Source organism: Falco cherrug, chromosome 2 (genome assembly GCF_023634085.1).
Source record: "Falco cherrug isolate bFalChe1 chromosome 2, bFalChe1.pri, whole genome shotgun sequence".
Lineage (NCBI taxonomy): Eukaryota > Metazoa > Chordata > Aves > Falconiformes > Falconidae > Falco > Falco cherrug.
Window position 1 is genome coordinate 24,050,058 of NC_073698.1, and position 26,462 is coordinate 24,076,519.

Here is a 26,462-nt window from a genome sequence, read left to right on the forward strand (position 1 = left end):
TTGCTGGCATCAGATCTAGTGAACCTAGTATCAGCAGATGAGTGGTTTTAAGCTGGATGTATGGAAAAGCTTCGGGGGCATTTCTAGTAGATTACTCCATCAAACCACTCAGTGGTCAACTCCTCTTCCAGCTGCATGACCACTAACTAAATCCTACTATAAGGATACGGTGGAAACATGCCAGCGGAGGGCAATTGTTACACAGCTAGTCATATATAGATGTAATGACTACATGGGAAAGTAGAGCACGAAACTGAATAGCCAAAACAGAAATTATAGCACAATTTTTTCCGCTAGTTCATCAAAACATTTTAATGAAGGCATTATGTGCTTGGTTTGGCTGTCCACCTGCCGGGAACACAGATAAATGGACTGTCTTCCAATCACCTTACATATCCTGATTTTAGCTATAAAGCTTCCAGTGAGACTTTGAAGACAAGGTCTGGGGAAAAAGAGATTTTAAAAGCATAGATTTGAGGTCCTTGATCTTCCTAGAAAAAGCCTCTGATGAGCTGGGCCAATAAAGTTAAGCCAAAGCAAACCATGTACAAACAGCAGAGACTGGATGTAATTAATTCTCAAGAAGTTCAGTTTATCAAACTGACACATGCATGTAAGAAAAGCAGCATTTCAAATATTTTGATACCACAGCTTGATTAGTAGCACAGATGTCCTCCATACAATAGCGACAAATTCTTGTTCCCATTTCATATGCTTATCTACACTCCGGAGACATAGCAAAATGCTACTTCCTTCAAGCTGCACCAAAACAGAGGGCTGCTGTTCTGAGAAGATCAGAAAACCAAGCTGGACAGGACAAGAATATACTGGAGTATTCATAGACAACACTGAATTCAGAGGTTTCATGCTTTTAAGTGGTGCAGACACCTCTAGTTAACACTGTGATGAAAAATAAACAAACAAGGATTTCCACATGAAGTAAAGCCAAACCTCTTCCAAACCCAACAGCCTCAACCTGACAGAATGGGGTGAGCCAAGGAAAGGAGCTTTGCCATTCTAAGTGTGAGTGATCAGATGCAGCACACAATGTATTTCATGGAAATCCAAATCAGAAAATACAGTGCATTTCCTCAGGTAACTTCTTCCGACTGATGTCTGCTAGATTTTACTTGGATATTGTTTTACAATTGAATAAAAAAAACCTCCTCAGGAATTTAGAGTTAAAGCCAGATCTAAATTTCAGGAGCTGGTTTCTAATTCTACACCATTTTCTGCAACTATTTTTTTTTCTGAATACAAGTTCTTCTGCTGCAAACTGAACAGCAGAATACAATGATTAACTGACTTGTAACAATTTTCTTTCCAGATTTTTGGAAACACCAAATTTTTTCCTTGTCTCATCAGCCCTTATATCAATTAACATTAAGCATAACAACAGAACACTAAAAGCTCCCAGGTCACCCTGACACCATTATTGAATAGGTCTTGTTTATCATGAAGACAACATTTAAAAAGGGCAGATGATTTTAGTAAACTCTATTGGTCTGTATTACCATCCAAAACACTCATCTAGAAGAAAATTAAGTTACAAAAAGCTGTATCATCTCACAGGGTCACACAAAGAGTGCCAGACAGATTAACTAAATGCTGCTTGGGTTAGATGTCAATAGGATTAGAATGAACTTTGGGTTGCTCCTAGCAAGTACACCCACACCCTCACAGAGGGTTCGGAGGAAAGGCACATGTCTTAAGCCTGTGGAGCAGCTCCACACCTAAGCGTGAGAAGATAAAAGCAGAGACTAGAGGAGTGCAACAGTGGAAAGGTTTCACATATATTTAGTCTCTGGCTAAGGAATGTAAGGAAGTGTCAGACAAACTAAAGGAGTCTCAAAAAAACCCAAAAAACAAAAACCAAACAAACAAAAAACCTTTTTTGTCAACTCACAGAAAGCCTACTATGTTATTCTTAAATACACGCCTCCATCCAGGCAACAGTGCAAAATGGACAGCTGATTAAACCCATCCAGAAAAAAAATAAGCTTCTGGTGTATTTAACAGATGGCACAGGTTATGAAATTGGTCTTTGCTTCAGTCTCCAAATATAATTTTTTAACATAACTGAGATAAAATATTCAAATAGCTTTAAAATATTTCTCAACTCAAACAGAACTAAGCATTTATTGTAGTACATACACTTATGTTTAGAACATGTTTCTAAAGATTATGTTTATTTACCTAAAAAAATAGATATAGAAACCATGTTTCTATAGATTATATCCTATTCCACACATCTGCCATCTGAGAAAAAAAATTCCCTGTTCAGAAAAATGAGGGGGTTTAGGGTTACCTTCTTGTGCTTCAAGCAAAAAAAGTTAAGAGATATGCCAAGCAAGAAAGCTAGAGGCATGCCTGTATATCATACTGCTTGTTAGGAAAACAAAACAAAACAATAAAAAAATATCCCCTCGTTTTTATATCTGCCAAGCTTCCTTCTATATATACTCCTTTGACATGTAATGTCATGACATCACACCCAGTTTTCACAGGGAAAAGGGTAATTCCATTATCTTTGTTTTACACCAAAAGGTTTGGGGGAAGATTTCTTTGCTTTAAATAACAAGTATAGTTCCCTTCTACTACTTTACGAATCAAAGCCTCAACCTTTTCACATGGTACAAGCAAAACTGAAGGCATGTTCTCAGAAAACATTGTTTTATATTGTGGGGTTTTCTTACACTTAGAAATAAACATTTGTCAGTCCTGTGAACTCTTAACCAGCAAGTTCAATGTGGGGTCAAACTACCACTAAAAGGAGCACAGCCCCATATTTCACCAATTTAAAAGCAAAGCAAAACAGAACATAACTGCTTAACTGCAATTCTTCATTCCAATTTTTAAAATCTATGATAATCGTACATGTGTTAATAATAAATTTGCTCATTTACAGAGACTTGACCATTCCTGAAAAACAAATGTGAACATTATTAAGTTTAATACCTATCGTTACAGATCAGGCAGTCAATTCTCCCTACATATGTAGCATGCTGATGCTACAAACGTGCACGATACTTACCTCGGAGCAGCAGGAGCTAGGTAGGCTGACCTTCTCTCTAACACATTACATTAGGTGAAAAATTATCTTCCCATAAAAATTAAACCCTAGAATTTAACATTGAATAGAATACTTTGCACATTCTATTTCTAGATATGTAACTATTAACCTAAAAATAATTTATTAATCATAAATCTTAAAAGAGAAGACATTAAACAAAGACCTACATGTGCACAGATTTGGCTAACGCTCTCCAAAGCATGGAAATCCAGAACTAGGTCACAGCTTTACTCTACAGATCATTTTCAGCTTAGTCTGAACAATAAAAGTCTTTTGAATAAACTGCCTGCATTCAACAATCACGATACACTTTATAATACAGCTCCTATTTGTGGATGAGTGTAACAGCCCATGTATCAACAGCAGAAAATGGATGGAGTTGAACGATATACTCACGGACTGCTAGTTCTTTCCTTCTCTATACTTGACACTTGACCTGAAGAGTCATTTTTTTAAAAAAACTGATTTTTATTTCGAGGGTTCCAGATTTATCAATTCTGCTTTGTAAAGTTTTGATTAATCCCTCAGTCATGAAATCTAGCCATCCAAAAGAGGTCTGCTAGAAGCGAAAATGCAAAGATTAGTCTTGTCAAAGGAACAAAGACTGTATTTTTTATAAGTATATAAATTTACATAGTTACCAAGATTCCTCTACATGAAATTCCTCAAAACATGAAGCTTTTAAGAAAAATAAGATGTAGCCTTTAAGTATGCAGAGACAAAATGTGTTTAGTTTCAAGACAATCATGAAGGATCTTAGTACTATTTCTGCTTTTACAAATACTACAGTAATTTATGCTGAAAAGGTTTAATTTATGATTACTAGATTTCTACCTTAACCTCAAAAAAACACAAAAAAACCACAGAAAAAACTGAAGTTTCAAAACTTAAGTTGTGCCAAAAGTGCTGATATAAACACAGTATAATAACGTCATTCAATCCGAAACTCAGCTTTTAGTAACACATAAGCATCGAAAGCTGCCCTCCAAAATATAAATGTGTATGTATGTATTTATCAAATTACAGGTATGAAATGTACTCCAGTATACAACAGAAACCTTGCTGGCGCAACGATAACAAGCTTCCCTGCTTTCATATCTTATATAATGCAAAATAATTTTCATTATTTAATTATGTAAGCATAAATTTTCAACCCACTTGTATTCATTTCTGTTCTGAGGATAGGAAATATCTTGCAAACACTTCAGGCCAAATGTCAAGACAGACCTGTCAGGCTTCAAGTAATAAGCCTCTTTCTTTTAATCTAATCTACTAAAAACCCCTATCTGACTTTCTTTGCAAGACTCCATTATACAAAGACCAGTATCATTAAAACAACATAAAATTTGTATAGATAGCATTCTTTCTCCTGCTTCACAAGTCTAATTAAACACTTTGGCAAAAACACACTGCATTTCTGCTGTGACGTTTAGAACAGATCATTCAAGTTCTATTTTATACAACAAATTATGAAGAGGGTAGATAATGCACTTTCAAGGACTTCAAACAATTCTCAAAATTACCCAGTTGTATAGAACTTCTCATTTGTTTGGTAACTTAAAGTATTTTTAAATTTAGTGTGATAATGTTTATAAACTTTCATTTTCTTCTTTTTAACAGGTTGTGTGCAACAGCTCAGACCAGATCACACTTGGCAAAGATTCGCAATCACCCTGTACCTACTTCACCACAACAAGCAGTAGTATACCTACAACTATCCAAATTTCCATGTAGTTGTAATCAGGGGAAGATCTGTTATGCGAAAAGAAATATATTTTGAATGGTGGAAAATTCTTTCTACTGCAGTGTGCACAACTGTAGATGTTAAAGTTTTCTGTAGGAAGTAACAAAGCTGGCACAACCGTGATTTACTGTAAATTAAAACATTTAATGATTTAGAAGCACTACTTAACAAATTAAAGCTAGGAAAAGACAACCTACCAAAACCCAGTAAAAGTGTTGCAAATGAGGTTTTACAAAGCCCCAACAGCTCAAAAGAATTACCTAAATATATAAATCTAGTGCTATTTTCAGGCATTATGAAGTACTCCCCCCAACACAGTGCAGCTGCTCCTCCCAAAGGGCAAGGGTCTCCCATAACCCATATGTCATTGATGCCTCCTCTCTCTGGCCATCCTAGACACACTGGCATGTGCGAACTGGCACCAAATGCCATGTTTAGGCAATTGAATCAAATCTTTGAAGCCTTAATGCTTTAGAGCCTATATCTGGTGACGTAAGATTTACTTTTGCCAGAAGGTGCGATGTTTACAAGGACACGTCTCAATAATTTTTCTACGCAGCCAAGTAATACATGCTGCTTTTCTACATTCAGCAATACAAATATTAAGGATGGATTTGGATATGTTTGTGTCTGGCAGGCAGAGGAAGGGCGGTGGTGTCCTTCATCGGAAACCTGTTATCATCTGACACATTAAAAACTTCATTAAATGGAATTTAATCACTAAAAGTACAAAACCTACGCATGGTAAGAGAAAATTATGACGACTCCTTGACTGTTTCTTGCTGCCCATTGTGATTGTACAGCAAATTACCGTCCATAAATAAGCCTGAAGGCTTTGACACTGCTATGTTCAGTGGCTGCACCTTTGTCACTAGATGGTTGTGTAATCACGATTTGGCTTCTCCCTGTACTCCTTTTTCAGCTGCTACCACCACCCATCCTACAAACTGCTACAGGAGTCAAAAATGCCTACAACAGAAAGTGAATGCCATCTTTTCCAACAACTCTGCAAGAACTAATTTGAAACAATTCAAAAGATTTCTCTTCCCTATCCCAACAGCTCTGCAGACACTCCAGAGTTAGCCCATGCAGCTTCCAATAAAGCACCACAAAACAACTGTTGGCTTTACCCCAAAGTTAATGACAGAACAAAAATACAAGACTACTGTATTTTAAGATTCTAAATAAGTGATTTTTGTTTAGGAAACGTTAAACTCCCACAACAAAGAGCTATGGTACTTCCTAAAAATTGTATCCCATTTTTTTGGAACATGTTGCAATCTGATTTTACAAGAAAAACTATTATGTTACACAAAAGACTGCAGAAAAATGCTGTGTTTATTCAAGTATAATTCACTATCTTCCATCTCCTGCAAAACAATGTATAATAAAAGAAAAAGAAAATTTGTACTAGTAGAGGCAGTAACTACACCAATTTTCTTTCCCTCTGGTATTTATTTCTATATGCCAGGAACTACAAGCTAAAACAAAAACTTGGGTTATTTTTTTTTGCAAAGGAGAACAACAAAGGGGAATAAAATCACCTCCTAACAACATGTTCATTATAAATAAAATTCATAACCTAGGACACTTATTTAAGCACCAAAGTCAGAACAGCAGGAGAATAAACTATAAAAGCCAGGAAACTATTTACCTTCACTCCATCTTATCTGGCATTAGTCAGCACGCTGAATTATTCACCTTGGTGCTTTTTTTTTTTTTTTTTTTTTTAAGCCAAGTTTGAAATTTACCAAGCAGCACATTTGCAGATAAAGGCACTGACCGATAACACTTTTGTGCTCTATGGATAGGGCAAGCTGCCTTTCCTATATTTCATTTCCCAAAAATTAAAAAAAAATACAGAATTTGAAGGAGATAATTTAAGAAGAAAAACTAAATCCCCATGTCCTTGAACATCAGAAACTGCTGTGGATTTGTTTTCTTCTCCTGAGAATGTTTCAGATTTAAACTGATAGCATGCTATTCGAAAATTAGAAACATGGAAATTGACAGCTGTATTAAGGCAATATTTGATAACAAAGTGCTCAGAATTCCAGTTTCTCTGAAAGGTCAACAAAAATACTTCAGCAAAATGATGTGATTCTCAATCAATACCAACAGTTGAAAGAAATACTAACACAGCCCTACAACAAAGCTGGTATGAAAGCCAGCCTTCCCTAAAGTGTTACCCTCAAAACTTTTTTAAAACTCATTAACAAATATGGTTACAACCTTTCTCCAAATGTTCTTGGGCACATGTATCAATGCATACATATTTTACCGACTTTTGCATCATTTTAATTAACTCACTGTCCACAAAAAGCCTTCACATCTGCAAAGAGCATACTAGCTTAACTGAAATGGCAGTACAGTCATGCAATATGAACTGTGAACAACCAAGACTGACAGGCACTGAAGATGCACCAAAGCAGAGCCCATCAGAAAAAATTTAATAATAAAAAAATAACAAAAACCACTAACACAAAAGCACCACCAAAAAAAAATAATCTTTATGATCTTTGAATTTTGTTTATCTGACTGCAGTTCAAACTGTAATATTCCATTCCCTGCAACTCTGCTGCATAGTTATCAAGTACAAAAGTATATTTAAGTGAAATTCCATTCCACAGTATCCACAATTTTTTACAAATACTAACCTCTTCTTTCACAGGTCTTCCAAAAAATAAATGGATTTTTACTAAGCACTTGTTAAGGAGACTGGTAAGACAGGAAAGCTCAAGATTAACTAACATTTATCTTCCAAGAAAATTTTGAGCAATGCAGGAAAGGTAAGGTCTCTGAACAATGAGGAAGTGCTGAATAATAAGGAGAGGGGAGAAAAGCACATCATTCTGGTAGAAGAGACAATTATGCATTTATACCACAGGATGGATAAATAGTGTTCAACAGTCAGGTATGTACGACTGGTTTTATACTTCATTTTACAAGTGGAAGAGTTCCCTCTTAACATGAGTTCTCCATGTATGACATAAATAGTGCCATGGTACATACATCATACTCACAGTGGCAAAAAATACAAGATAAACTGTATTTGCTCAAAAGCCACAAATCTGTATTGAAAAAGACAACCTCAGCTTAAAAGTGCCAGGCTCTTTATAGAGAGACTTTACACTTGTCATAGTCAACTCAGAGAAAGATACAGCTGTAACTCTGGAGTCCAGCCCCACCAAAACTTTATAGATTCCACATTAAAATCTTTTCAAGCCTGTCTTACCTCCTGCAATAAGCACAAGGAGCACTTACACATCCTCAAGTGCCTGCATGAGAGTGAGTGAACAAGAAGTATTCTGCATCTGCACTGTAGCCCTCCATAGGGATTCCCCTGGCTATCCCCAAAGCAAAAGAAATTGGCACACAGAGCTCATTTTCATTCCCATAAAAAAAGTGGCATGCAGGAAAAAGTTAAGAAGTTCCATCACCCTGGCTGAGGTGATGACAGCTCACTGCAAAAGCACATGCTTCAACCCCCCTTTGTACAATGAATTTAAAAAATCTGAGGTTTTGAGATCCTTGCTAGTGAAGAAACATTAGAGCCCATCACCAGACTCCGCTACTACCCTATTCCAAGCACCTACACTCTTACTCTGAATGACCCTCTACAGGACTCCCTTCTTGGTGAGAAGAAACAATTCAGAGGTGACCCTCTCCAAGCTAAAACAACTCAGCCCACTGCCACCTTCACTGGAGCCCTCATCACAACCCCACTTACAGTTTACCTAGCATTCCACCCACTATAGTGGATATTCTAAACCTCAAAATTATCGTAAACACACATAATCTGGATAAAAACTTACACATTTCCAGATTTACACAAAATCCTGATTCATATGAAACTCTACTGGTCAGAGGCAATAAGCAGACAGAAATCAAACACAGCTGCATTTTCTCTTTAATAAGAGCTCCTAGTCATCTTGCCATTAGCTATGAAAACAAGATCCTCACAACAAAGTTAAATTTCTCAGTAACAAGCTGTTCTTTTGGTGCCTGATCTGACATATTGTACCTTGAAACCCTGGTCTTGTGTCTAGACAACTAGAAATACTCACTGGCATCTTTTAAAACTCCTTTCCAAGATAAAAGCTTCCTCTCCTTTGTACGTGAGCTTGAACTGAACTAGCATGGAGCTTACCTCACATAAAATACTTACCACATCTTTACATTACAAAGGTGGCCTTTAAAATAGCTTTTCTTGGAAATCCACAGCATGAAAAACAAACATTACACTACATTCTGGTAGAAGATTTTTGAATATTCAAGTCAAACAATCCCTACACATTTTTATGGCCAAAAGGCAACATGCTGAACAAACTCCACCTTACAAACATGGGGTTCCTGACTGGAGATAGTCAAACTGGAATGACTCCAAGAACTATTACCACAGCTTTTGGGTAACAGGGAAAGCAATGCATCTCCTTAGATGTTCAGAAGAACAGCTAAACCTACCCACTCTGGTGTCCCAACCACACTAACCACTGCAAAGCCAAACTCAGGCAGGGATTTACATACAGCACTACCCACAGTCAGCAACTATTGGGGCACAGGCAGAGAGAGGGGCACAGCTACAGCATGCACATGATGCCACACCAGAATTAGTCCTGCTTAATATAAGACATTGCAGCCCAACAGTTAAAATCCAGAACATTAATGCAAATAAAACTTCCTAAAGTCCTCACAGCACACAAGAGAGAGCACCCAACTTACTGCGAGATCAGCTTTCTAATTATTCTTTATAAACGTACAGTAATACATCCTCATTGTCACTTATGTGCTATAATATGGGTATTGGAAGTTATTAATTTTATGTGTAATTTCATGTTAATTTCATTATTACCTAATGGACTTAGTGAATAGGGATTTATTCCCCTCACTTAAAATCCTTTACTAAAGCTTTCTGAAAGTTTGGTGTTTATTGCCAAAAATAGCTGTACAAGTACACAAAGTACGTATCACTAAAACATGCACATCCAATAAGGTTTGTTTCTATCACAGATCAATAACCTCGATCCAGAAGTGAGAGCTAGCTTTCCCTACCATTCTGCACAGCTGTTATGATGTGCAACTCATCTGCATGGACTAAAAGTATATTCATTCACAGGCAAAATGACATAAATATTCAGATTTAATATGCCCTCAGTAATGTGTTATGTATCAAATACAACCACAGAACACTATTCCAAGAATTAAGTTTATGTTGATGTTCATGTTACTGCCCATACAAATATGAATTCTGTAATTTAAAGAAAAAAAAACCACTGCAGCTATTTCAGACTTTAAAAGCATACAGAGGCTTCTAATTAGTTCCTTATAGTATATAAAAGATAAGCATGTCTGAAAAATGTTAAACAGTTTTTAAATCTTAAAAATACTGAAAAGGACTGCTATTTTAGAAGAACTATTTTAAAGTAATAGAATTTACAATAACTTTCCTGAGACTTACTAGCATATGTCACATATATTCACAGGTATACTGGCACTGATCTACCTTGAAGAAGAGAATCCTAAATCTACACCCTCAGCTATGAAAGACTTTGACTAACGCTGCACTTCACTTTTATCTCTATTCCATTATTTCTCTATATTAAAAACATATCTCAGATTCCGGAGACAGATTAAGTAGTACCATCTAGAATATATGTTAAGTATCAGAAACAGATTACAGTGATGTGGATCTCTGCCAGACCACAAAGCGTTACCATATCATAACTCCACTGAGGAGATATCAACCAGGGCTGCAGTATATGACTTTGAAGTACTATTCTTTTTGAGATGAAACGCACTGCTCTTTTCATGCTCTGAAAGAAAAACACATTTAGTTTCCTTGTGTTTATTTTGAAATTGGCACTACACTGTTATCAAGTTCTTGAGAGGATTTCTTATGCAACATGAAACAGTGAATAGTCGTCATGAAGATCACAGACAGCTTCCAGAAGACCTCAGGACCACTCAAAAAAAAATAAAATAAAAAAATAAAGGCACTAAACTTTCATTCCCATCCAAACTGCCAATAAATTCACAGATTAAAATCCAGATCCTCAGCTGCAGCTAAAGGGCACTCCAGGATAAGACCACCTTTGTTCCTCAGCAGTGGTCCAAGCCATTGACATAAACGGATTAGCCTGAACAGTAATCTGTGCCACCTCTCAAGAGCAACCAAAACCATCACGGCAGGTAGACACCAACACAAACATTTTCAGATTGCATCCCCATGTTATTGAACATGAAGTACCATTTTGTTACCTATGGTCCCACTACAGCATAGATCCATTTTTTGGCAGTAGACTAAACCTACTAAACTCCTAGGCAGAATCTCTGGTGTTATTTGGTTAATTTATATGGGATACATAAAACTCAGAGACTTTCTTGCTTGTTCCTGTCTCCGTAATAACAGTATCGTTGAATAAAGTCTCAACTAAACTCTGCCACAAACTTTCCACTTTAAACTGAGTCTCCTGAATAATTTTAGGTAAAAAACCAAACCCAACCCAACCCACAAATGTAATCCTGTCACTGGCAAGCTATTTTCAAATTTCTTTACAGAAAGCAGAAAAAAGTACAAGACACTGATGGCAGTGTCACAGTCACATAATCTGCCAAATTGTTCTACACAAAGTTTCTATTTGCGGAAAATAGACACTACTTTTTTTAAAAAAAAAATCAGATTTAAACATACTTGCAGAGTCTTACTACAAATTGAGAGAGGGCCTTCACTGTGGATGGTTTACAAGCAGCAACAAATTCAACCTCTGTCAAGCTAAACACAATACCAGCTAACAACCGCAAAATACACTAGATTTCCACAAATACATAAGAGTACTCAGCTGCAACAACATTTTAAGTATTCCTGCAGAACTATACTTTTGAGGCCCAGCAGACATACAAGTAAGAATGTCTTAATTTTTTCTTCAAGTGTTGCTCTCAGAAATAAACAGGACTTCTAAATAATTTTCTCTACATTCTAAGAAAGATCGCTTAGCAACTTTTATCTCCCTTCAAATTTCTTTTCAGATACAAAGAAAACATAGTATTGAAGTGCATAATGCTATCTGCAGAACCTCAACTGATGTCTCAGGAAACTTTTTTTTTTTTTTTAACAATTCTTGCAGTGTGTTGACTTATCATTCTTTTCCTCCCTCAGTATTTCCTCACTATCATTGCTTGCAAAACTTAGTGGTACATCTGTGAATTCATATTTGTCTGGAGGTATACCAAGTGAAAAATGTTCCAGTCATTGCTTTAAGATGTTCTGTAACATAACAGAAGCTGTCAAGAAATTAAAGGCTGTCCTTCTAGCAGACTTTACAGGGTAATTTTTAACAATAACTGAATTTCAAAAGATAGACCTCTGAATTATGTTAAAACTGATGAAGAGCTGGGGTCTCAAGAGTTCAGATTTGACATGAGAACAATGAAATTAAAATTTCTCACTTGCATTCTGTTCATTTTCAGTAGCTAAAATGAAAGCAGTGTACTCAGTCATATCCCTTTAACAATTATGGTGAGCTAAAGTTTACGCATGCAAAATCATGGCAGGGAAAGCTTGCTGCTTCAGTAGGCTCAATTAATTGCTGCAAAATGAGATAACATGGAACACGAGTATTGATCAGCAGCTCTGCCTTTCACCATAGTTAGAATGGGAAATAACCAAATTAGTGGATCCAATACTGTACAAAGAAAAGACTGAAAATAAGCTGTATTATCTCTTTTACATAAAACCACAAGAATGATTAGTCACATTCCAGATATTTCTGGATTCCTGCAAGCTAGAGCAGCACTCACAGGCTGAGTCACAACTGAGCTCTCCATCCTGCTCAGTATTGCATAAGCAGATATACAGACATCACCAAAAGTTTACATTCTGACTTTTACTGAGAACCAAAGCTGACTGACCAGAAAAATAAAACAAAGAAATCCCACTTCCTGCATATACCATGACCATGGCTTTCAACGGTCACAGAAGTTTACTTTGGAAGAAGTCTCAGTTTAAAAACAAACAAACAAAAAAAAAGGCAGCATGCCCTTAGTCATTTTATTTACAATACCATAAAAGTATTGCTTACCAAGTCTGCTGCAAGGACCATATTCAGAGAGGCTAATTTCCTACTACAGCCTTATGCCAAGCCAAGCCAAGGAAGAGTGTTATGGGCCTTGAATGATCTAAACTTTAAGTTTAGATACACACAAACAGCAGTCACAAACTCTAAGGTGAAATACAGATTACAGGTACCTGAAGTTGTCCCTAATCCCAGATCTGAGAGGTGCAACTTGTCCCCATCCAGGTCCTGACTGAGCTATCCACTTGCTACAGGTGATCTCTGGCAGTTTTTTAACATGCAGAGTTCAGTGTTCCTGCTGTGGAGGTGATCATTTTGCTGCACTCAGATACTCAGCGTTTGTTTCTAGTCTCTCAACCCTGCTGGAAACTGCCAGCAGCTACTGCCGGCTTCCCAGCATTCCCAACAAGGGAGGGGTTAAATATCCTCCAGTACACATTTCCCCCCCCCCCCCATTTCATGGAGTTAAGACAACAAAAAGGAGAGAGAAACCAAATCAGGTAACAATAACAAGGGTGGGTGGCAGGAAGGAAGAAACAGTTTACACTGCCAGCCTACACTTCCATCTGAAGTATAATGCTGCACCAAGGCCCAGCATAAATATGAATCGTTATCTCATCCACAGGTTACAGCTGTTCATCCCCGAAGCAAATGAGATGAAGGACATGCAAACACTGTTTCAGAGTATGTTTAATGTGTTAGGATGCTGTGGAATTTCCACTACACGTTCATACATAAAAATGCCAGTCATTATTAAGATATTTCTTGTTGGTTGTTAAATAAATAGGTAAGGCATTTTTTAATCTGTGGAAGGAAAAAGGTGGTGGGGAAAATGGTAAATACAAGTCATTCTGAAATATACCCAAATGTATACATTCAACATCAGCTTTGACAGGTTTATCCCTGGCCACCGCTGCAGATAACAGAGAAGGAGGTTCTTCACCTAGTTACAAGAAACACTGCAATATGCTACAAAGGCTGGATCAATACATAAGGAGTCAGGAAGGAACTCCTCCAGGCTCTTCTTTCTAACACAAATCCCATCAATTTCTTCTCCAAAAGAAGGCAAAAAAACCCAAAACAAAACATTGAGAATGACAAAGTATAGGATACTTCTATCTGTTACAATCAGCAAACAACAGTGACAAAATAAATAAATAAAGGGAAGGAAAAAATATCCATACAGAAAAACCCGATAAGCTAATTTTATCTTAGGCTATAATGAGTTAGAACTTTCAACACAGGGGTACAAAAATACAGAGGAATAATTAGACCTTTATTATAAAAAAAAACCCAACCTTGAGAGACTAACTTATGACTATTATGCACAAAAGCTGCTAAGAATACAGTAACTTTCAGAACCAGGAAAAAGGATCTACTGAAGGTAAAAGGAAAAGCAGTTAAAAAAGAAGAACAGAGATACATGACTTCTTCGGTTTTGTCCTGATACATTGTAATGCTATGAGCGAACAAGAATCTGTGTTCCAAGAATATTACGATAGTGCACTTATTATTCTTAAATGAAAGAATTGTTTAGACTAAAGGATGGACAACAAAACTCAGCTGCCATACAACCAGCTACTCTTTTAAGCCCCTCCTGTCTGAACCTTATTCCTGGATGCCAAGATTCCCCTACTGACATATCATTAGCTGCACATCCATCCTTTTCCCGGTTAGCCTCAATTAACAGTTATTAAAAAGGAATTCCTTAAGCTATTCATCACCATTCTATACTAAATTTCCTACAGAAAAGAACACGCATGTATACTTTTCCACTAAAGACACTAACAAGGCATGAACTGTGCAGGGTTTCTATTTGTTATTTTTCCACCAGCTGCCATATATAAGTGTTTTAGACCATAGGCTCCATCCTCTCACGTGTCTGCAAAGGTGTCACACCAAACATTCAGTTTTATTAAAAATTATCTCTCCCATACCACCTACATCTCTTAAATATAGCATATGGATTCAATAGCTGGACATAATGAAATTGAAAATCTTTACTTGTTTTGATAGATTTGAGTGTTCTGCTGTTTATCAAATGCCAAAAAAAAAAGTCCCAAACCAAACCCAAACCAAAAAACCCCAACAAAAAATCACCCTCACCATGAGTCAAAATCATCACTCTTGGTTATTACTCGAGAGAAAAAGAATCTGCTATCCTAGGGGGTATGCAAAGAGCTGCCCAGGAAGAAAATGCTGGCAGAGCCTTTTTGTACCTACATAAAAACACACCAATACAGGAAACACCGGACACCATAATACTTTCAGTCATACAGGCCCCTTACTGTGAACTTCTAATATCCCTGGAGAATTAGATCTGTGAGAAGTATCATAGGCACACAGAACAGAGATGCAGCTTCCCAGATTCTTGTGATAACTCCACTGAAATAAAGGAGATTATTCAATTGAGCAATAACTTGGGGACTGAGCGCTGGTTTTTCATAGCTTGTTTTTTAAATAGTCAGCTACAGTGTTTAAATAAATACCAAATCATTTTCATTTCGTCCACTCCAAAAAAACTGTGTGATTAACTTCACAAGTCCATAAACCACCTCACATCTCTTTATTACTACAAAAGAAATAAAACTTGCAAACAGCCCTCCTGTTATTCACAGTCAAACCCTAGCTACTACCAAATGGCAAAATTGACGAAGTGCATGATGAAATTATTGAACATATTCAGAGATGCTCTGTTGCCACTACAATCATCAGTACTTATGTGAGAAATTGAACAAAATTAGGCTCTAGATACACAGTATAGTCTTCAAGCACTACCCCATATATGTGTAGTCCTAATTAAGTTAATGAAACTACCCAGAGGTCAGTATCAGCAGGTTTCATTCCAGGAGTGGAGTTTTAACCTGTAAGTAGCGCACATTGCTAAGGAATAATGCACCACAAACTTACGATATCCGGAATGTGGTATGTCACTATCCAATTTATTAGTAGAATACGAATGATAAAGTACTGTGTTATGTTGAAATGGTTAGGTGGTAAAATCTGTTGTAGTTTTGAAAGAAGTCAGCTAAATGTCAGAGAAAAGGAGGCTGGATCAAATTATGCCTACATACAAGCAGAAGGCTTACTGAAGATCTGATAATTTACTATGAATTATATATAGCAGATTCTTCTCAAAGGTGGAACAGGAAGACAAATTAACACATTTTTAAGAAGCAGCAATTAGAATAGTTTTATTATTATTATGAGAGGGTTACTTCATGAATCTGACAAACAGTTTGAAACATAATTATTATAATACTTTAATAATTCAGATTTACTAAGCATGATGGAGTCTTCATAACATGACACTCCATCACACTGATGCCAACTCCTACAGAAATGGGAAATCATTTTTTTTGTAAATGCAAATTACATAGTGGGTGGATAAGATAAATGCAAACTGCAAAATCCAACACTAAATAAAAACATATATGAACAAGGTGACAGCCTGGTAAGCACTCTTCCTTAAAGAGCAATCAAATAACAATCACATTTCTTTCCTGAACAAGCTCCTTTGAAATAAGGATGGTAACAAAAGGAGATCCAGAATCAGTTTTCAAGTGCTCTTTTTACAAAGTAATATTTATTAGCTGTATTTAATAACTTGGATTTCTAAAACAGTTCAAACTTTCAGAGAGAAGCTGCAGCTAATAATGCACAGACTCAACAAAATGATCCTAAGACAGACCAGAATATGTCTATTTATTCAGTTGAAATTTACCAACATGGGTAACATCTTCATTCAAATGTTTTTGCCGTGAATCAGTATTTAAACATCACTATGTATAACAAGCTTCTTCCTGATTTGAAGAAACAGAGCATTGCTAGGCCTAGCTATCCCTGTCAGTGGTATTTTCATTACATCATAACAACAGAAGGAAACAGTCTTCATAGAAACAAAATAGTATTTTACCTATCTTAAAATCTGTTTATTTTGTATAAAATGTCAAATGTCCAACATAAGCCTAGCAGCAGCATCACAATTCCCAGGCAGGCAGGACCTAGAAGTAGTGTGGAGGTGGCAGTGCATTCAGCTCAGGGTGACAAGGAAGAGGAACACCTCATGTCAGTCAAGGGACTCCTCCAGGCAATCTAAAAAGCACCACTAAGATATTTGCATCTAACCCTCTGCAGCTAAGGAAAGCATTTCCATGATACAACGCTAGACAGACACGTGCAAGTGAAAAGGGGATTCAGAGTACTCTAACAGCCTGAGAGACCCTAACAAAAAAAATACATGAAGATGTATAGTTGAAAGGATTTAAAGTCAGATGCAACAGTCTCCTCATCAACCTTTTTGTTCAGGGGGCAAAATTTATAGTATTTGAGAAAGGTAGAGGGAGAAGCAAAAGAGGAAAGAAAAAAAAAGTGAGCTTAACACCATGTTTGATCATCCTCTGTATCTTACTGCTTCTTGGCAGAATTCACTCTTTATGACTGCAGTACAAAAGCTGCGAAGGAAACACTGAACATAAGCGACTAAAGGATACCATTATTTCAATAGCCCATTTGTCATACATATGCACCATTAATTGTATAGCGATGGCTGAAACAAGGACTACTCTGTTTTACGGTTATCACTACCAGGACAGGTTTTACTCACAAAACAGAATTTCATCCTGAAAGGAAAAAAAGCATGGACAAGTCTGCTGCTTTTAGGAAAAAAAAGTACCTTTAAATGTGAACAGTCATGGGAGATACATGAAAATATTCTTCTCTAAAAATAAAGAACCAACATATCGAACTGCAGCCACAACTTTTTTTTTCCAATTAAGTGATTTATGGAAATATATACAAACGAGGAAAGTCATGCTGAACGAAAGATTACCTAGCAGACCAGCTTCATCCCCCCTCCGCATGCCCTGCTATACCTTCCTATTTTAAATGTACCGAGCCGAGTATCCAATACACGCTGAAGTCCGCCATAAGAAGTACTAGGAGTGCCCTTGAAAAATGTCCAGATTGCAGCTAGTGCACAAAAGACCTCGCCATGTAAATAAGTGCATGAGAATTTCTCTTTCGCTCTTGACCCGGCAGCAAGTGAAGAGATTAAGTTCCCATCAACATCGGAAGACAAAGTGTCAGTAAGAAACAACCGAAGTTTGAAAGAAAAGGAAGGAGGCTGAGACTAAATTTCAGCTGGTTTAGAAAGAAGAAAAAAAAAAAAAAGGAAAAAAAAAGGAAAAAATGGCTCGAGTAAACCATTCTGAATGCTCTACTTTATCTTCCCCCCCAAAATGCTCCACAAGAGCTGAGCAGCAGCGCTACGCCAAATAAGCAAGAGCAGTCAGGTATTACTGCCATAGGTAAGAGGAAGCAGCTATCCCCCCTTGCCTTGCTACACAGAAGGCAACGCTGCAGATTTCCCTCTCCGCTACCAAAAAGCTAAAACAAAACGAGCATCTGGGGCGGGGGGGGGGGGGGGGGGGGGGGGGCTGGGTGGTGTGCGTGTGGTGTTATTAATTGGGAACTTTTTGTTCCTTAAATACATGTACCCGAGACCCTTTTTTTTTTTTTTCACCCACGCCCCTCTTCTTTCCATCTTCTCTGCCAAAACAGGTTGGAATATACGTTATACCATAATAATACTATTAAATAAGGCGTATAAGACTTACCATATCAGCTGGAACGCTGCTGGACATCTTGATGTTACCCTAAATGGCTTAAAATCAACTTAACAAAAAAAAAAAAAAAAGCACCAAGAGCCCGTCGCAGATCTTCAAGAAGCAAAACCAGTGTCAATGTCGGAGGCAGCAACTTCCACGTTCCCTACGAAAAAGCGGTGCCCGATGTGCAGCGGGGAAGGCGGCCGGTTGAGGTGAAGGAATATCCAGGGGCAAGCGGTGCCGGGGCTGCACCGGAGGAGCCGGCGGGAGACCAGAGATGGCAGCAGATCCCTGTCAGCGGCGGCGGCGGCAGCAGCACCAGCGGTGCCAGGTAGACCAGGCAGGACTACACCGCCACATGAGCTGCGTGCGGGCTTTTTCCCCCCTCTCTCCCTCTTCCTTCTCTCCCAGCCTTGACAAATGACGACGGGATGATTCACGGGATAATGGTGCGTCCAAGTCACCTCCTCAGTCAGCGCAGGCGACCCGGGCGCGCAGGCAGGCAGGCAGGCAAGACCTCGCTCCTGCCCTCGGCTGCGGGGCAGGGAATCGGGAGGGCCGGGGTGGGCTCGGGGCCGCTGGGGAGGACGTCGGGCTTCGGGCCCCCCCTAGGCGGTGTGCGACATTCAACAGCGTCTGCCGGGGAGACGGGCCGGGGAGGGCTGCCTGAGGGGCGGCCGGAGGGGAAAGCCCTCCCCCGCGGCGCTTCGGCGGCGACAGCACTCGGCAGGGACCGGGGGGCGTTCAACGGCGGCCGCCTCCCGCAGTCTCAGGTCTCCGCTCGCATCGCCGCCGCCGCCTCAGCCCGCCCTCCCTCCCCCGAGTCGTCCTCCCTCCCCCGAGTCGTCCTCCGGCGGTTCCGGGCGCTCCCCCTCCCCCGCCGCCCGCGCCGCCTCGCCCCGCTGCGAGCCGGAGCTGCCGGTCCTCAGCGCGATCCTCGCCCGCAGCCGCCCCCTGTCATCTTCGGCTCAAACCAACATGGCGTCTGCCGAGCCGAGAGAGGGGACACGGCGGGGGAGCGACGGACCCCCCCACACCCCCCCCGCCGCGTCACGCGCCGCCGCGCCGCGCGGCACCATGGGGCTTGTAGGCTGCCGAGAGGCGCGGGGCCTAGCCCCGCCTCCCCGCCGCGGCCCCGCCCCGCAGCAACCGTTGCCAGCGCGGGGAAGCGGCTGGCGCCGTGCGGGGCCCCCCTCGCCCTCGGGGCGCTCCCCGCTCGCCTGGCGGCACCGGCGGGGCCCGGGCGCCGCTTCCCCGCGCTGGCGGCAGAGGCGCGCGCGGAGTCCCCCCTGCTGCCGCCGCCACCCGGGCGAGTTACCGCAGACATAAATCGTCGTTCTCCCAAGGGCGGCTGCGGCTTCCTCAGGGCGTTTGGGGCTCCCCTGGCAGCCCTTCCTCCATGGATCCCGTTCCCAGCGTGTGGGCCTGTGCCGGACTCTCGGACGGCCTCCAAAAAAGAAAAAAAGAATTTTTTTATTTTACTGTTTTCTTTTTTTTTTTTTTTTCCTTCTTGCACCCCCAGATCTGCAAGTCTGGGCCTGTACGTCTGTTCTTTGTATTCCTCAACTGTTACATTTGGGGTTTAGAGTTTAAAATCTCAAGGTTCTTCTTGGGTTGTTTTGTTGTTGTTGTTGTTGTTCCCCCTCAAACTGTGTAGTTTCATTAATGAAAAAAGCTCTGTCAAAGTTCTTCTTGGGTGGTGGTGGTGTTCCCCCCCAAAACTGTGTAGTTTCATTAATGAAAAAAGCTCCTCTGAGATTCAGGGTGAAAATGATGACTTCCAACTTGGAAGTGTCTGGAAAAAGGCCCTTAGCATGTGAGATGCCCCCTTCAGAAGCCATCCCACTGCCCAAAGGGCTGCGTGGTTGTCAGGGACCCCCATCCTCTGAAGTGGTGTGTGTAATCGGTATTTTATCCCTTATTCCAGGCTGCTCCCAGATACCAGCATTCAATAAGGGCTGTGATAAAAATATGCATCCCATCTTGAAGATACAAAAAAATGCTACACAAGGTGCAGCTCCATTGAAGAAGTGAGTAGGGCTTTTGAGAGGACTATGGAGGAACACGTTCATATGCCCATACTGTAAAACTGTCCAAGAAAAAAAAATGAAATTAAGAAAACCAAGTAGTTGGAGCTTGTGACAGATGCAGCCTGGTTCCTTCAGGGACAGATCTCATGTAAAACCACAGGAAATTAAGACAGAGTTGTTCCCTTTAGTACTAAAAGTTTGAGGGTGCCTTTCCTCTTTAGGACTTCAGGCAGCAAATGCAACCCCTGGCAAGCTACCGTCCCTTGCAGAGGTTATAATTCTTTTCTTTATACTCTGCTCCAAAGCAGCACAAAGCTACCAACCTCAGAAAACAGACCTGACAGCAAGCAGCCCTGTCTGATGCCTGGGAGAAGAGTTGGGAGCCAGCAGAAGCGGCCCACATGCACAGGGCCTCTGTGAGGATCCTGTGCTGTCACACACTGTGTGACTTCAGGCACTCCCTGCCTTATCACCCTAGTCTGCTTAGATGGTACGTTTTTGGGAGGCAGTGGCTGGGGCATCTCTCACAGGAGGAGAGGCTGAGAGCTGGGACTGTTTGGCCCCACAAAGAGAAGTCTTGGAGGGATCTCATCAGTGTAAGTGCCTGGTGGGAGGGAATGAAGAAGAGAGAGCCAGGCTCTTCTCAGTGGTGCCCACTGACAGAATGAGGCAATGGGGACAAGGTAAAAACCAGTAAATTCAATCTGAACATGAGAAAATACTTCTTTTACTGTGAGGGTGACCAAATACTGGCACAGGTTTCCCAGAGAGGTTGTGGAGCCGCTGTCTGTGGAGATACTCAAAACCCAACTGGGCAAGGTCATGGACAACCTGCACTGGCTGACTCTACTTGAGCCGGGGGTTGGACTAGATGACCTCCAGGGGTCCCTTTCAACCCAAATGATGCTGTGACTGTGACTCTCCTCCAATAAATGTTTTTGTAGTACCTTATATCATCATCCCCAATCTCAGTCAGATCTTCTAGCCACCAGTGGGATAAAAAGGCTTGTGTTTATGGCAGTAATAGCAAATTGCTGAAGCACTTCTTACCTTTTCTCCAATTGAATATCCTTGAGGGACAGAGAAAGTGCAAGGGTTCCTCGTTCTTTTTTATTTTCTTCTTTCTTTACTTTCATAAAGCATCTAAATAATAATACTCATAAATAAGGTCCAAGAGATGAACCCTGAAAGATGGTTCTCCTTCCCAAATAATATGTGTTCCTGGGCACATAGGAAACTTTCTGGTTAAATTAATGACAGACTGAAGAATTATAAATAGATCTTGCTGAATAGACTTTATACTTAGAATGTTATTAATGTGGGGATTTCCCTGGAAAAAAAAAAAAAGCAGAAACAAAAAAACCCAACCAAACAAAAAAACCACCTTACATGCAACAGCTGAAATGCAAACAGGCTCTTGAGACCTGCTCCACGGCCATCCTGCAGACCAGTCCTTTACTCCATGCAGACTACAGCCCTGAACAGGTGCCTCGAGGTGATCTCAGGGTAATTTAGGAGGTGCCATGCCCATACCCTTCCTGCTAGCACTCGTGTACTAAGGGCAAGAAGATAGGCATCATGACTGCTTTTCAGGCACTGCAGCTTACAGCTGTGTCCTCGTGTAAACTGAAACTGGTGGCAATTCAAAATCATGTCCTTGGCTGCACTGCAGCAGCTGAGGTGCATGGCCCTTCCCACCTCCTCTGCTATGAGGAAGCAGGGCAGACAGCAGGCCTTTGCAATTGTTCACGGCTGGTGGGGTGAATTGCCAAAGTTTATGTGGAAATGCCCTTCGACTAGGTATCAAGGAGTTCAGGTGCCCGAGCAAGTCAGGCAAGTAAGGACACTAACAAACACAGGCAAACTGGATGAGGGGTCAGCAAGGCAAGCAGGCAGCAGCAGGGCACATCCACTGCATTGGAGATGGCTCTTTTAAATTATTTAGATGGATGAGCTCATCTGTGGTGCAGAAGATAAGCACATCCATAGGACATAACCATAGGAAAGAATACAGAACGCATACAGCCTAAACCAGCATGATTCTATGTTTTTTTCTTTTTTGCTTCTAGTTTAACACTTTATTAAAAGGAATGATGGTGCACTCCTTTGTTGAAGCAATGTGGTACAGAAGGAATCAGGGCACTGTTCTTGCTACTTTGTGTACGCACTTGAGTTGGTCACTACTCTGACGAGTGTTGTATAAAGAAGGATCAGCTCCTCTCTTTGACACACAGCTGTGCTGTCCAAGAGATAGCATGAAGAATTACCTTTATTATTATTATTACTACTTATTTAAATTTACCATTATGACTTCAGGCCAGAATGCCACTGTATTAGGCACAGCACAGTAAAACCACATAACAGTTTCTGTCCTGAAAGGTTCGTAGTGCTGAGTTTACTCAACAGTTGACATTTATATCAGATTTGCATGATTTTTTCCCCCTGGCTTTCAGCTGTGATGATCCAACACGAATGGAGGGTCCAGCACACTACATGCTGGAGTTCATTTTAAGTTGATTGTGTGCTGGGCAAATGAATGAAAAGAGGTACGCAATGATCCTGTGCTATGTATGATGGGTAGGGGTAAATCCCACTGGTTTTGTAGAGGTGAGGTCGTGTATTTGAAACGCAGTATGGTCAAACATAGAACAGAAAATGATCTTTTCTCTTTGGCAAGTATTAAGAAAGACTGTTATGATAGTATTCATTTCACATTCACACGGAGAGGAAGTGAGAGTTGTGGTCAGCAGTAGTCAGCTGGAACAAGGGACCCTGCAAAAGCATAACTGCAGGCTGACTCTGGGATCAGCTTGCAGATAAACCCTGAGCAAGTGCTACAGGCATACACATCTGAAAACAAATCTTTCCCACATCCAAGGATCAAGCAAAAAGGGAAGTGCTGTTTGAGAGGAGTGCTAGCAACACTGAGAGCTAATAAGGCTCTTCCACTTTTGGGACCTAATCCTGTACTCAGATGCACAGATCTTATTTCCATTAAGTCTCCCTTGCAGAACTGTTATGCAAACTTAGCCGTCCAGGTACAAAATCATTTATCATCATTACTTTGGCAATTTATGGCGGAAAATGCTGAAGTATATGACTGATATTTTGCTCCTCATTTGAAAAATGTGACATGGCATGAGTAAATAAGTAAGCAAGTAGAATTTTGCTGCACTGTGTTCCGTGTGAGAAGAATTGTGCCAGGTATCTACGTGTAGATTGGGCTGCGGTTTTAGTGTTTCATGGCCATCAGTACTAGTTGAAACCTGACTCGGTACTGAGACATGCTTAATAGGAATAAAAGGTCTGTTATTCTAAATCAGATTAGTAGTCCAGCCAATGTGATATCCTGTCTCCAGCAGTAGCCAGCATCGAATGCTTCAGACACACAAACCCCCACAATGGACAATCACGTTATAATCTTCTTATTTGCTAAGTTTCCACTGCTGCCAAGGCTGCTGGAGAGGCTGGTTTATGCCCTGAAGCACAAAACTTTATGTCTTTTATAGCCTTAACAGCAGAAACCCATCAATAGCATGTAAGATCTATTGCCTTTTTTCAAAAGAGCAGCACTCCCTTCCGACAGTTGTTATTGCTGGGGTTGGAAACCACGTCGAACCTGTGCTCCAAGACCAAGATTAAAAGCTTTCCACCCCATACTCCAGTGTTTTCCTTTTGAGGCAGGCTGTGAACAGGAGCATCTTCAAGAGAAGGAACACACCACCGTGAAACTTTTTATCGGGCAAGAACATCCATTGCTTCTGATTTCTCTCCAGATTTTCAGAGCAGCCTGAGAAGGTGAAAGGCTCCTGAGACAAAGGGTTTAATTCTCCAGAGTTTGGCTGTGGGACAGATCGAGATTCTTTACCTCTTTGGCAGCCACAGAGGCAAGATATCCAGGGCAGAAAGGAACACACCAGGTTAGTCAACAGGATACTTTTAATACCTTTGTAGAAACACGTGGCCATTTTTTTTAACTCTTAAAGAGCCATGTTTGCATTTAACTCTGTGTGACTCAGTCCTGTTGAATTCAGGTCCCTTAGAAGGGAGCGTTCAGGCAAAAAGCTGCACTGGAAATGAGGGCTGGATCCTGCAGCACCCTTGCCACCCCCTGTCTGCTCCCATGCACTGTCAGTTTCTTGTGCTGACCTCTGGGAAAACCTCCGATTTTGTGTTTTCAGATATTTTTTCATACTAAACTAATTCCTTTCCCTCTGGAAAAGCATTGATTTTTGCCTGCTTGCTGCTTCTGTGTCAAGCCAAACCAGCATGTGGGTCCTACTAGCCTCTCTATTGATGTCAGCAGGCTTCTGGGAATAGTGTTTTGTGATTCTCACCTGCCTCAGAGCCAGCAGGAAGGCAACAAAAGGACCTCTGAGGTTTTGTAGAGTTTATGATATACACTGCCAGCCAGAATCATGGTTTATTTATTTACTTTTTATGTGAAGTTTCTCGTCATACCGATCTTGCCAGAGAATAAAAATGCACAGCTATTTAAAACAACTCACATCATGCCCCAGAATGTGCCAATATCCTTCAAGGTTTTATTTGTCCCCTCACATCTGCAGTACCTGTGTGCAAATACGAGACAACAAGAAACAACCAAGCGATACTGAACGCCAGAGGTTATTCCTGACCTTCCTGACACAGCTGAACCAGGCAGCAGGCATGCTCTGCCAATCTAATGGGTGTAGCAGAGATACGGCATGGTGGTACGGTTGCTGATGTTATACGTTATATCAGGGAGCTCCTAAGAGCAGGGGTGAAGATTGATAGAGGAGGGTACAAAGGTGGAATAAGGAGGAGAGAATAACATGACTAAGAACAGGAAGATCGCGGGCCTCTCAGAGAGTGCTCAAACCACCAGCATTCTTGAGGTGGTTTAACTCTCTGTACATCTAGGAATTAACAGATACATCTGTCCAGTCCGTACAGAAAAATAACCCTGAAAATAACTGGAAGAAGCTGAAGTTCCTTATTTTATAATAGATAAGAAACAAGAAGAGGAAGTTTTAGCAGAGAAGCATCCATCCTGGATCAGCTTCCTGGCAGCGAGGAGGAACTAAGGGAAACATTGAAATAACGCTCAAGCTCTGAACTTGAAACTTTAATTTAGCAAAGGATTTACAAAACATAGCAGTAAAGTGTTCTTTAGTATCAGGAAATCAAATATGTGGAAATTAAAAAATCCTATACAACTGGTCATAAGGGTTGTGGTGGCAAAAAATATTAAAATTTGCCAGAGAAGAGGGAGGTCAAAGATCCCCCAAAGTGCCATATCAAACTAAATGACAGCTCTGCAGGAAAAGGAACAAGAATCTGTGACTTTGGGGAATGGCTGTTGCAAAACTCAACATTGCAAAAGAAATTGCCTAGAAAATAATTAAAGAAAAGTACAAAGACAGTGTTCAAGAGAGGACAGTAAAAGAACACCAGAAATCACTCTCAGTCTGACCGAAGATGTAGAAGGAACATGGCTTTGTAAAACTGTAAAACACAAAAGCTAAAGCTCAAATTGCTTGTTGGTGCTACCAGGATCCCAGCCTTCATTTAAGCCTTACAGGAGCCACTGTAGCCCGAGGCTGAGTGTACACTGTTACCTACGAAGAGCCAAATTCTGCAGAGACCCTGGAGTACTGGCTGTGTTTTATCATCCCTCTGTCCTGCTGACAACAGCAGGTTATTTTTCACATTATCAGGTGGCTACGTTCATTTATATTTATTTTTCTTTACTGTAAGGGCCTCCAGTGGGCAGCTAAATATTAGTGAGCTCCATTATAACTCATATTTACTATTTATAAGATTAGTACTAAAAATACTAAATTGAAGTAAGAAATCATTCTTACTCATTCGATTTTCCTGTCTGTTACTACACTATGTTAGAACTCTTCAAGATTTTTAGTTTAAGGTGCTTCATATGTCTGGAATTTAAGG

At 40.3% G+C, this 26,462-nt stretch overlaps 1 protein-coding gene across 1 annotated transcript in view; it reads right to left on the minus strand.

The window, feature by feature from the left end:
* UBL3 (ubiquitin like 3) overlaps nucleotides 1–19,298 on the minus strand; it is a 58,494-nt gene extending 39,196 nt beyond the window's left edge. Inside the window, exon 1 of the mRNA XM_014286082.2 lies at nucleotides 18,508–19,298. Coding sequence (XP_014141557.1) covers nucleotides 18,508–18,534 — 27 coding nt within the window. The 5' untranslated portion in view covers nucleotides 18,535–19,298. The remainder of the gene's footprint in view (nucleotides 1–18,507) is intronic.
* Nucleotides 19,299–26,462: the final 7,164 nt, after the last annotated feature.